The sequence below is a fragment of the Saccopteryx leptura genome, chromosome 10 (assembly GCF_036850995.1).
Source record: "Saccopteryx leptura isolate mSacLep1 chromosome 10, mSacLep1_pri_phased_curated, whole genome shotgun sequence".
NCBI classification, from domain to species: Eukaryota; Metazoa; Chordata; class Mammalia; order Chiroptera; family Emballonuridae; genus Saccopteryx; species Saccopteryx leptura.
In genome coordinates this window covers 10,374,083-10,387,032 of record NC_089512.1, presented here as the reverse complement: position 1 = coordinate 10,387,032, position 12,950 = coordinate 10,374,083, and the positions used below count along the sequence as shown (strand labels likewise).

At 42.2% G+C, this 12,950-nt stretch overlaps 1 protein-coding gene across 4 annotated transcripts in view; it reads left to right on the top strand.

The window, feature by feature from the left end:
- The window catches only part of LOC136382159 (zinc finger protein 197), a 75,190-nt gene that overhangs the window by 7,051 nt on the left and 55,189 nt on the right, over positions 1–12,950 (top strand). For 3 of the 4 annotated variants that reach the window (XM_066351140.1, XM_066351125.1, XM_066351124.1), the window contains 4 exons: positions 6,085–6,554; positions 7,740–7,893; positions 8,486–8,577; positions 8,831–8,957. In XM_066351140.1, the coding sequence (XP_066207237.1) occupies positions 6,156–6,554; positions 7,740–7,893; positions 8,486–8,577; positions 8,831–8,957 (772 nt within the window). In that variant the 5' untranslated portion in view covers positions 6,085–6,155. Of the gene's footprint in view, positions 1–6,084; positions 6,555–7,739; positions 7,894–8,485; positions 8,578–8,830; positions 8,958–12,422; positions 12,531–12,950 lie in introns of those variants that run through there. The other variant, XM_066351139.1, reaches the window with a different exon arrangement.

Below are 12,950 nucleotides of genomic sequence, written 5' to 3'. Positions count from 1 at the left end.
AACTCACACTACCTATACCCTCATTACTTCAGAATATATGTTTTAATCCTAAAACTCAAAGTAAATGCTGTCCTTTGCAAGAAAGGCCATTGCCAACCTGTTGGTGACTATATATATGATTACTGCTTTATTTTTGTTTTACAGCTTGCCAGATTAAAACTTGATAATGAACTGTCATTTGGAAACCGTTGCTTTAGACTAGTTGTTGGGGTTTCAGAAGTGGTTTTCTTAGATGGCATTGTTTTGGACTTTTGGAATCGGAGTCCCTGAACTCAGAACTTGCTCACGCAGCTTAACTATGTAGTTGAGTGCCCTCGATGGAATCTCTGAGCTCCTCTGAGCCTTCTTTTGTTCTTTCTAACTTGTGGCTCACAATCTTTTTGTGAGAAGCAAACACAATGCATGTTTAGATACTTGTTTTTTGTATCTGCAAAGTAAAAGTAAGTAGAATGCTGATCATTTGCTGTAGAACAGTATTTAGAAAATCCATTTTTTTACAGGTTAGGTGTACGTATGTATGCATCTATTTTAAAAGATTTTGTTTATTCATTTTAGAGAAGGAGAGAGAGAGAGAGGAAGTGGGGAGGAGCAGGAAGCATCAACTCCCATATGGGCCTTTACCAGGCAAGCCCAGGGTTTTGAACTGGCGACCTCAGTGTTCCTGGTCGAGACTTTATCCACTGCGCCACCACAGGTCAGGCATCTATTTATTTTAATAGACTTTATTTTTTAGAGTAGTTTTAGGTTTACAGAAAAATTGAACAGAAAGTACAGAGTTCCCCTGTGCTCCCTGTCCGCACTTATGCATAGCTTCCCCGTATTAACATCCCGCATCAGAATGGTGTATTAGTTTGAATTGATGACTCTACATTGACACATCATTGTTTTCCAAAGTCCATAGGCTGCTTCAGGGTTCATTCTTCCTGTTGTACATTCTATGGGTTTGATAAATGTATAATGGTGTGTATCCACCATTATACATAGTATCATACAAAGTAGGTTCACTGCTCTATAAATCCGCTGCTCTGCCTGTTCATCCCTCCTTCCTGTTGCCCCTGGCAACCACTCATCTTTTTATGGCCTCCACAGTTTTGCCTTTTTGAGAATGTCATATAATTGGAATTGTATAGTATATATAGTCTTTTCAGATTGGCTTCTTTCACATAGTATTATATATATGTTTCCTCCATGTCCTTTCATAGCTTAATAACTTTTTTTTTTTTTTAGTGCTGAATAATATTACATTTTCTCGATGTACCACAGTTCATTTACCTACAGAAGGACATCTGGGTTGCCTCTAAGTCAGGGGTCAGGAACCTTTTTGGCTGAGAGAGCCATGAACGCCACATACTTTAAAATGTAATTCCGTGAGAGCCATACAACGACCCGTGTACCTTATGCATTATCCAATAAAAATTTGGGGTTGTCCCGGAGGACAGCTGTGATTGACTCCAGCTACTCGTAACCATGAACAAGAGCAGTAGGAAATGAATGGATTGTAATACATGAGAATGATTTATATTTTTAGTGTTACTATTTTTTTTATTAAAGATTTGTCTGCAAGCCAGATGCAGCCATCAAAAGAGTCACATCTGGCTCACAAGCCATAGGTTCCCAACCCCTTCTCTAAGTGTTGGCAATTATGAGTAAAGCTACTGTAAACATCTGTGTGCAACTTGACCAGGTGGTGGCGCAGTGGATAGAGCGTCAGACTAGAATGTAGAGGACCCAGGTTCGATACCCCGAGGTCGCCAGCTTGAGCGTGGGCTCATCTGGTTTGAGCAAGGCTCACCAGCTTGAGCCCAAGGTCGCTGGCTTGAGCAAGGGGTCACTCGCTCTGCTGTAGTCCCCCACGGTCAATGCACATATGAGAAATCAATCAATGAGCAACTAAGGAACTGCAACAAAGAATTAATGTTTCTCATCTCTCCTCTTCCTGTCTGTCGTTATCTGTCCCTCTCTCTGACTCTCTCTGTCTCTGCCACAAAAACAAACAAAAATAACATCTGTGTGCAGGTTTTTGTGTGGACATGTTTTCATCTCCTTTGAGTAAACACCGGGGGTACAATTGCTAGATAATATGGTAAGAGTATGTTTAGTTTTGTAAGAAACTGCCAGATTGTGGCCTTACCATTTTACATTCCCACCAGCGATGAACGGGAGTTCCTGCTGCTCCACATGCTCACCAGCATTTGGTGGTGTCAGTGTTCTGGATTTTGGCCATTCTAATAGGTGTGTAATGGCATCTCACTGTGTTCTCTGTTGTTGTGTTTTTTGTTTTTTGTTTTTTTAACTTTTTGTCATTTAAATTTATTTTTATTTTTTTAATTTTATTTATTCATTTTTAGAGAGGACAGAGAGAGGAGAGAGAGAGACAGAGAGAGAGAAGGGGGGAGGAGCTAGAAGCATCAACTCCCATATGTGCCTTGACCAGGCAAGCCCAGGGTTTCGAACCGGCGACCTCAGCATTTCCAGGTCGACGTTTTATCCACTGCGCCACCACAGGTCAGGCTCTGTTGTTGTTTTTAAACAATTTTATTTATTGATTTTACAGAGAGAGGAAGGTGGGGAGGAACGAGGAGTATCAACTCACAGTTGCCTCACTTTAGTTGTTCATTGATTGCTGTCATATGTGCCTTGACGGGGCAGGCCCAGAGTTTTAAACTGGTGACCTCAGCGTTCCAGGTTGATGCTCCGTCCAAAGCGTTCCAGGTTGATGCTCTGTCCACTGCAGCACCACCGGCCATCCATCTCATTGTTGTTTAAATTTGCATTTCCCTGGTGACATATGATGTGGAGCACATACATTTTCATGCACTTATTTGGAATCTGTATATCTTCTTTGGTGAGGTGGGTGTTAAGGTCTTAGGGCCATGAGTTACTTGTTTTCTTATTATTGAGTTTTAAGAGTTCTTTGTATGAAATATACAAAGTATAATACATAGTTCTGCGTCAGATGTGAGTGCTTTTGCAAATATTTTCTCCCAGTCTGTGGTTGTTTCCTTCTCTCTTTAAAAAAATGTTTCCATTGATTTGAAAGAGAGAGAAGGGAGCAGGGGAGGGAGAGAGAAAAAGAGAGCAAAGCATCAACTCCTTGTTTCACTCCGTTATTCCATTTAGTTGTGCACTCATTGGTTGCTTCTTGTTGTGCCCTGACTGGGGATGGAAGCTGTGACCTCTGCAGATAGATGACGCTCTGTCCACTGAGCCACCCCGTCAGGGTCTGTCTTCTCATTCTCTTGACATTGCCTTTTGCAGAGCAGAAGTTTTTTGTTTTAATAAACTCCAGCTTATGAATTGTTTGTTTTATGGATCAGTGTTAGAGTTGAGTAAATGCGTTTATATAAAAAGAGGGAGGAGCTATGTACAGACAAGGTAGATCTCTAAGATACATTGTTAATTGAGGAAAGGAAGCGGCAGTAGGTATTACACAGCAGTAGCAGTACACAGTAGTACATGATTCATGGTGTATATCATTTGTGAGAAAAGAGAAGTACAAAACAACAATCTGTAGATACTTGTATCTGCATATAGTATATAGCTGGAAAGATACATAAACTAATGAGGAGAGGGAAACTTGACACTATGCATTTTATAATTTTAAAGTTTGAACCCAGGGAATATTGTACCTATTTTAAAATACTTTATTTATTTATTTTACAGAGAGAGGAGGGGATGAGGAATGAGAAGTAATTGCTGCACTGTAGCTGTTCATTGTTTGCTTGTCCTGTGTGCCTTGACCTGGCAAGCCCAGGGTTTCCAACTGGTGACTTCAGCATTCCAGCTCAACGCTCTATCTGCTGTGCCACCACAGGCCAGGCTGTATCGCTTGTTTTTACAAAATAACAGAAAAATCTGAAGTACAACCTCTACTTGTGCTTGTTACCTTGTTCTGACTCTCAGCAGTCTTTAGAATTTGACTTCTGTTTTATCTCTCCACTCTACTTCTACAACCGTACCTCCAAAGGTTACTTCCTTTTCTGGTTTGCAAAGTACATTGCTAAGAGATCTAAACTTTACCTCCAAAGGTTACTTCCTTTTCTGGTTTGCAAAGCACATTATTAAGAGATCAATATGTGCTGTTACTCCTTTGCTTTTGAAGTTATAGTTTCTTCCTGGAATGGCTTTCCTAATATTCCAGTGGTCTTTTTTTATTTTTCCTTTAAAGCCCAATCCAAAATTACCTTTGTGAATTCTTTCTGTCCTTGGTCCTCCTCTTAATTATACTTGCACATTATATTGAAATCGTGTTTATATTTCTGCCTCCTTTGATCAGTTATAAGCATGAACCCTTAGGGTCCCATGTGTTAAATAAAATTAATGAAGGTGCTTTCATACGTCACTGATAGTGATCTAACCCAAATAACCTTAAATTTTTAAAACTATTTGTGTCCCTTTTGGCCCAACAGTTGTTTTTTTCTGGGAATTTTTCCTGAAGAAATAAACTGATATTAACCAAATATTTATTAGCAACGATAGTCATTATGGCTTAATTTATAATAGGAGAAAATTATAAATAATTTTAATACATAACAACAAAGGACTACTTAAGTATGAATGGGCCCATTCACTCTTAAAAATAATGGTGAGGCCCTGGCCGGTTGGCTCAGTGGTAGAGTGTCGGCCTGGCGTGCGGAAGTCCCGGGTTCGATTCCCGGCCAGGGCACACAGGCGCCCATTTGTTTATCCACCCCTCCCCCTCTCCTTCCTCTCTGTCTCTCTTCCCCTCCCGCAGCCGAGGCTCCATTGGAGCAAAAGATGGCCCAGGCGCTGGGGATGGCTCCTTGGCCTCTGCCCCAGGCGCTAGAGTGGCTCTGGTCGCGACAGAGCGTCACCCCGGATGGGCAGAGCATCGCCCCCTGGTGGGCGTGCCGGGTGGATCCTGGTTGAGCGCATGTGGGAGTCTGTCTGACTGCCTGCCTCCCCGTTTCCAGCTTCAGAAAAATACAAAAAAAAAAAAAAAAAAAGGTGAATATTTAGTATTATTTTCACAACAGTACATGTGAAAAGTAAAGTACAGAGCAGTACCGTTGGGTCCAGTTTCGTGACCCATATTGGTACCGAGAGCAAGGACCGGAAGGACAGAGTCCGGTGATTATTCTTTGGTTTTGTATATATTTTCTAGTTTTACAAATTTTCTGTTTTATAATAAGAAAATTAAATGTTTATTTCTAAAACAAAAACCAGAAGATTTCTAGAGAGCAGCAAGCCTAAGTGTTCTGTAATCTTATTCAGATCTGTCCAAATATTTTAACCCAGTGACAACAATTTTCAGAGAATTTATAGTACTGTGTGTACAGAAAAGCCACACAGAACTTCCTTCAGCCGTGATTAATTGAGGTAATTAGGATTGTGTCTCCTCTGTATCGGGGTTAAGACTGTGATTACTTGTTGCTTCTACAGAAATAGGAAAGAAAGCTAGCTAATATTTGACTCCATATACCAGGCACTGTTCAAAAACTTAAAATGAATTTAAAGATCAAATTCTTACAACAAGCCCTGCCTGATCAGGTGGTGGCGCAGTGGATAGAGCATCGACCTGGGACACTAAGGACCCAGGTTCGAAACCACTAGGTCTCTGGCTTGAGAATAGGCTCATACGGCTTGAGCGCGGGCTCACCAACTTGAGCGCGGGGTTGCTGGCTTGAGTGTGAGATCATAGACATGACCCCATGGTTGCTGGCTTGGGACCAAAGGTTGCTGGCTTGAGCAAAGAGTCACTGACTTGGCTAGACCTCCCCCCCTGCCCATCAAGGCACGTATGAGAAGCAATCATTGAACAACTAAAGTGATGCAGCTATGAGTTGATGCTTCTTATCTCTCTCCTTCCTGTCTTCTGTCTCAAAAAAAATTATAATAAAATGACTGAAGGAATTTCACATCTGCTTTTAGCAGTGGTCTGGTTAACTTGGGTCAGTATCCCCAGAGCCTTGGCAGGGGGCTTCTGTCAAAGGATGTACTGCTGAGAGCCGGGAACCTTGCATTCAGGGATGTTCTCTTCATCGCTGGGAGCTGACTGGGGTCTGGAAAACTTGGTTGTTTCACTGAGTGAACTTTAATAATGATTTTTTTGGGGTCTTGTAGATGATGTTCTCCAAGCTCTAAGGAAGAAGGCAAACAAGGATTGAGGGGATCTGGACAGGAAGCTTTATTAAATGAAGACAATGACAAGAGAAAATTGGGCCCACAGTGCTCTGAGACAAGAGGGTCTTGTTAAAGGGAAGGATGATACCTGGAAATGGGGAACCAGCTTCCAAGGGAGCAGCTCCTCTGTTTGGGAGACCTCCCACCTGCACTTTAGACAGTTACGGTACCACCAGACGTCTGGACCCCAGGAGGCGCTGAGCCGGCTCAGGGAGCTGTGTCGCCGGTGGCTGCGGCCGGAAGCGCGCACCAAGGCCCAGATCCTGGAGCTGCTGGTGCTGGAGCAGTTCCTGAGCATCCTGCCCGGCGAGATTCGGACCTGGGTGCAGATCCATCGCCCGGGAAGCGGCGAGGAGGCCGTGGCCCTGGTGGAGGAGCTGCAGAAAGACCTCGATGGACCAGGACTAAAAGTGAGAAAGCAGGAGAGGGCAAGTTTGGGATGGAAAGACGAGAAAATTGAGGCAGGGAAGGCTGGGCTGGAGGATAAGCCTGTAATTTTCATTAGCACTTAATAGCACATTAGGAACCCTGATGCTAATTAAAATAGGTTCACGAGCTGTTCAGATCATAGAATACCTTTTCAGGGACATGAATTTGTGAATGCCGTCTTGGGTCCCAATTCGGAATCAGCACAAAGGCATGACTGCATTCTGTCCTCCTGGGTGACACTTACTAATGCTGAATTTGGTTCAAGAACCTGAGCAGTCTAGGTGTTCTAAACAGAAGCAGATGTATTCTTTGTCTGCAATGATGATGTAAGCCTGGAGTTAAAAGATGGTGAGAGAATAAGAATGAAACTTTCTAGATCTGGGGAGACTTTGCCATGTGTGCCCCTACTTGAGGTTTTGAGCCAAAAGATTGGGTTGAGATATTCGCTTCTGATAAGATTTTATATCCTTGACTGTTAAATTGGGATCTTAACATAGTTTCTAGTGTGTGTGAAGTATCTGTCAATCTGTAGCCCACTAGAAATATTTCTACTAGAAGTCTGAAACAGACTTCCAACTTGGCAGTGGCACCAAAGATGGACTTGTTTTACTCTTAAAAATGAAGGACTTTAGAGCAGTGTATTTCATTGCACATCATTAAGCCATCCTCCTCATATGAGAGAGAAAAAAGTGGATGCAGAGAAGGGTTCACTGGATGGCCTTAGGTCACACGTCTAGCTAGCAGCAAACCACGTGTTTAGACTCCTGCTCTGCTTTTCCTTCTACTGAAGCAAGAAGGGATAAGGCAAGGGGTGAATAAGTAGAGGAGTGTTTTGAACCAGGTCTTATCTAAAATTAGGTCTGAAGCTAAAACACATGCTTTTAATTATTGCTTGTCACTTCCCATTCCCTCCTGAACCCACACCCAGGTCTGGCTTGTTGGCACCGTTCTGTTCCGTCTCCTCTGGGAGAGGTCGCCAGTGCCGTGAGTGGGGCATTGTTTTCAAGGCAAAGTTTTACTGCTGTTTTGATGCTTCATACTTTGAGGTGGGTGTCTCTGATCTCACAGTTCTAGATTATGGGCAGAAAGAGGTCCACAGTGGTTAGGTGAGTCCATTTTCTGAAGGTACGAGAAGAGCCAGCTTATTTGGTTTTGTCTGTTCCCAGGTTCCCATCCTTGTCCAGAACCAGGACACGCTCCAGGAGGGCGTGAGCACTCCAGGGGCAGCGGCTCCTCACACTGGTAGCCAGCTGTCAGCTGAAAATCACCCAAGTCCTCTCACCGACCCCGTGGTGTTCAGCTTCCAGGACCCTCAACACGGTACTTACGTAGTAGCCCTGGCTTTGGATTTCCCTTCTTTTCTTGGGCCCTTCAGTGGCTTATCCCTCTACTCCTAGAGAGCTGCTTCCTCTCCTGCCTCTATATCAGGGGTCCCCAAACTTCTTACACAGGGGGCCAGTTCACTGTCCCTCAGACCGTTGGAGGGCCGCCACATACAGTGCTCCTCTCACTGACCACCAATGAAAGAGGTGCCCCTTCCGGAAGTGCAGCAGAGAGGGGGGCTGGATAAATGGCCTCAGGGGGCCACATGCGGCCTGCGGGCCGTAGTTTGGGGATGCCTGCTCTATATGAATTCCTTATGGTAACAAGTTTTTTCTGTTCTCCCTCTTGTCCTTTTCTGGGTCTCTGACCTTTTATCCACTCCTGTTAATGTTCTTAGTGTTATTCCAGCCCTGCATATGGGGGTCACTCATAAAAGGTTTGTAGGTCATTTTATAGCCATCATTAACATGATAAGTTTAGACATGAGAGTTCTGGGTCTTTCTGACTTCCTTGGTTGTAGAATATACTGGACTTGGAGCAGTGGGCAGGAACAGCAGAGATCTCAATATAGCTTTTCTTCCATCCTCAGATTCTCCTGCCCCTGAAGCTTCTGCCCTTTCCCAGGAAGAGAACCCAAGAAATCAGTTAATGGCACTCATGCTCCTAACGGCCCAGCCCCAGGTGAGGTTTCCATCCTTCTTCCTTTCTAAGACCCCATCACTGCCACCTGATTGTGGCTCAAGTGCCCTCTGTCACGCTGGCGCTTGGTGTCCAGGTCCCGTCTCTCAATCAGGGTCCATGCTATTAGAAGGCAGACTTTACATGGGGCCTCCTTACGTCTCCCTGAGATCCCTTGCCCACCTCATGATCTCACAGTGTGAACGGAATCCTTCAGGGGAGCTCCCGGGTAACCACACACATACCTTTATTTCAGGAGTTGGTGATGTTTGAGGAGGTATCAGTATGCTTCACTGCAGAGGAGTGGGCATGTCTGGGCCCGATTCAGAGGGCCTTGTACTGGGATGTGATGCTGGAGAATTATGGAAACGTGACCTCCCTAGGTAAGGACCCTTTCTTCCCATAATCTTACCTTTATTTCATTAGCTTTTGTTCATCTTCTGATTATGAAAGTAGTATATACTTATTTTGAAAAACCGAATGTTAGAAAAAAGGAAGAAACTTCCTTAAAGTCACTATTTGTAGACAACTATCAAACTTTTCATGTATTACTTGTTTTATTTCTTGTATTTGAGATTTTTTTACATTCTTTTAAGTGTGTTTATATGAGTATGTGTGTATACAGTTTTAAAGCTTGCCTTCCTATGTTCTCCTCACCCATATTATTATAAATTCTTTACAATTATCTATATTGGCTACATAATTTGTGCTTAATTCAGTTACCCATTTTCTTACTTTAGATGATTACTATAATAACCATCTATTTCTGTGCCTAAGGCCTTTCTGTATTTCTCATTATTTTCTAGAAGTAGGATTACTAGGCCTAAGTGTTTAAAATGTTTTTTGTTTATTTATTTATTTTTTAAGTGAGAGGAGGGGAGATAGAGAGACAGACTCCTGTATGCACCCCAACTGGGATCTACCCGGCAACCCCCTCTGGAGCTGAGGCTCTAATACTGAGCTATTATTGGCACCTGAGGCTGACACTCTGGGAACAACCAAGCTATCCTTAGCGCCCGGGGCCACGGTGGGACCTGTTAAGCCACTGGCTGCCGAAGGTGAAGAGGGAGAGAAGAGGGAGGGGGAGAGAGCTGATGGTCTCTTCTGTGTGCCCTGACCGGGAATTGAACCAGGGACATCTGTACACCATGCGGATGCTCTATGCACCACTCTATCCACCGAACCACCGGCCAGGGCCTACATTATTTTAAGGCTCTTGCTCGTACTGCCTGACAGCTTTCCATAGTGGTCGCCATGCTCCCTGTACTTACCAGTGGTGCAGAAGAGTGCTCCTTTTGCTCTGCTTTCATTGGTGCTGAGTAATCACGTTTAAATTGTTGCCAATACAGTTTTTTAAAGTTACAGTATCTATTTATTCCCAACTGGAGTTCTTTGATTAGTAATAAAGTAAGAGTACTTAAAAAATATATTAGCTCTTTGTGCTTCCAGCAAACATTAAACATCTATCATATGGTGGCAACTGTGGGAATGATGTGATTCTGTCATTAAGTAGCCTACTTAGTTTGGGAGATGAATGCAGAAAGAATAAATGAGGCGAAGTATATCAGTTTAAATGGCTGCATAGAATTCGACTGTCTGTATCATGCTTAAGATTGACAACTTTATGATACTGAATTTCTGTTCAAGAACACTGCATGCCATTCCATTTGTCCAGTGCTGCCTTTGTATGTTTCTGGTTTCATTGATTCTTTGGAATTGGAATCTTTTCTGATGTTTTTAATTTACTATTCTTAGCATAGATGAAAATATTACATTTTTGTATGTTAATTTTACACCCAGCAACATTAGAAATTTATTTTATTGTTCATAGTAACTTATACCATATATATTTATACTTACGAGACTATGTCTTTTAATATCTTAGCTATGGTAATGGTGGGTCAAATGTTCTGTAGATTTTGTTTTGATACTGTATTACCAAACTGCTTCCTGTTAATGGTACCACTTTTTATTCTCATGAAAAGAGCACTAGAGGGCCTATTTTCCTGTATGCACTTATTGTGTGGTCAGTGTTTGAAACCTCTGTTGGGTAGAGGAAGAGTACTACCTTATGTTTGTTTTTCATTTCTTTGATTATTAATGTGGTTGAAATCTTTGCACATATTTATTGGTCATTTTACTCTTATTCATGTCCTTCCTGTGTGTGTGTGTATGTATGTATGTATGTATGTATGTATGTATGTATGTATTTTTAGCGAGAGAGACAAGAGAGAGGAAGGGAGAGATGAGAAACATCAACTCAAAGTTGTGGCGTCTTAGTTGTTTATTGGTTGCTTTCTCATATGTGCCTTGACCGGGCTCTCCTGCAGAGCCAGTGACCCCTTTCTCAAGCCAGCAACCTTGGACTCAAGTTAGCGACCTTGGGCTTTAAGCCAGTGACCATGGGGTCATGTCTATGATCCCACGCGCAAGCTGGTGAGCCCATGCTCAAGCTGAATGAGCCCTCACTCAGGCTGGCGATCTCGGGCTTTGAACCTGGGTCCTCAGCATCCCAGGCTGACACTATCCACTGCACCACCTCCTGGCCAAGCTTTTTATTATTTTTAAAGATTCTTTTTAAGGTTTATTGATTTAGAGAGAGGAAATAAAGAGAGAGAAGGGGGAATAAGTGAAAAGCAGTTGCTTCTCATATGTGCCTTGACTGGGTAAGCCCAGGGTTTTGACCCGGTGACCTCAACATTCCAGGTTGACACTATCCACTACACCACCACAGGTCAGACTAAAGATTTCCTTTATTAATTTTACAGAGAAAGAAGAGAGAGTTGGGAAGAATGCTAAATATCAACTCATAGTTGCTTCACTTTAGTTGTTAATTGATTGCTTGTCATATGTGCCTTGACTGGGCAAGCCCAAGGTTTCAAACCTGTGACATCAACATTCCAGGTAGATGCTCTAGCCACTACACCACTACAGAGTAGGCCAGAAACATTTAAAAAATAATAATAATTTTACATTTTAAAATATTTGAGAATGTTAGAGTTCAAAGAGATCTTGGAGGTTAAATAGGTCAGCCTTAACATTGTCTAGATGTTTATATAATTTTTAATCTCTCTTTTCTATTTTTTCTTTTCATTCTCTATCTCTTTTTTGTGAAATGAATTTTATTTATTTTTTTAAATTTTTATTTTTTTAAATTATTATATTTATTCATTTTAGAGAGGAGAGAGAGACGAAAGAAAGATGGAGAGAGCAGGAAGCATCAACTTCCATACGTGCCTTGACCAGCAAGCCCTGGGTTTCAAACTGGAGACCTCAGCATTCTAGGTTGAGGCTTTATCCACTGCGCCACCACAGGTTGTGAAATGAATTTTAAAATGTGCATTTCTCAATTTTAAAAGGAATAGTAGGAATTAATAGATGAATTCTAAGCATTAAGTTGCTTTTTAAAGGATTTCTTTTTCTGTAGTTTAATTGCTTTCAAGTAATTAAAAATAGTTATGCACTTGACTCTTCAAAATTAAAGATTGCCTTTTAGAGTCCTTAGGTATATTTTCCTTTTTTATGAGTTCCTATCTTCCTAGCATGAAGAAATAAAAAGAAATTCTTTTTATAAGCCAAATTATTTTTGTTCCATCCCACTTCCTGATCCCCAGGTCTGAACCACCTATATAAAACCCCATGTTCTCCTCTCATTCTTCCTTGTATGTACTTTGTCAACATCATTTCTGTTTTCCATCTGCGCCTGAAGGCAAAGTGTTAGCTGTATCACAGAGTGAGTTCTGTGTTAATCTATTTATAGCAGTCCATCTCTGTAGCATTCTGCTCTGTACCTTCATTTAATGAAAAGTTTCTCCGTTTTGTATGCATATAAAAATGTATCTTTCTAGCTTTAAAGCCATTTGAAGATTTTATTCTGCTTGACCTGTGGTGGCGCAGTGGATAAAGCGTCGACCTGGAATGCTGAGCTCACTGGTTCAAAACCCGGGGCTTGCCTAGTCAAGGCACGTATGGGAGTTGATGCTTCCTGCTCCTCCCCCTTTTCTTTCTTTCTTTCTTTCTTTCTTTCTTTCTTTCTTTCTTTCTTTCTTTCTTTCTTTCTTTCTTTCTTTCTTTCTTTCTTTCTTTCCTTCCTTCCTTCCTTCCTTCCTTCCTTCCTTCCTTCCTTCCTTCCTTCCTTCCTTCCTTCCTCCTTTCCTTTCCTTTCCTTTCCTTTCCTTTCCTTTCCTTTCCTTTCCTTTCCTTTCCTTTCCTTTCCTTTCCTTTCCTTTCCTTTCCTTTCCTTTCCTTTCTCTCTCCCTCCCTCCCTCCCTCCCTCCCTTCCTTCCTTTCTTCTCTCTCTCTCTTTCTTTTCCTTCCTTCCTTCCTTCCTTCCTTCCTTCCTTCTTTCCTTCCTTCCTTCCTTCCTTTTTTCCTTC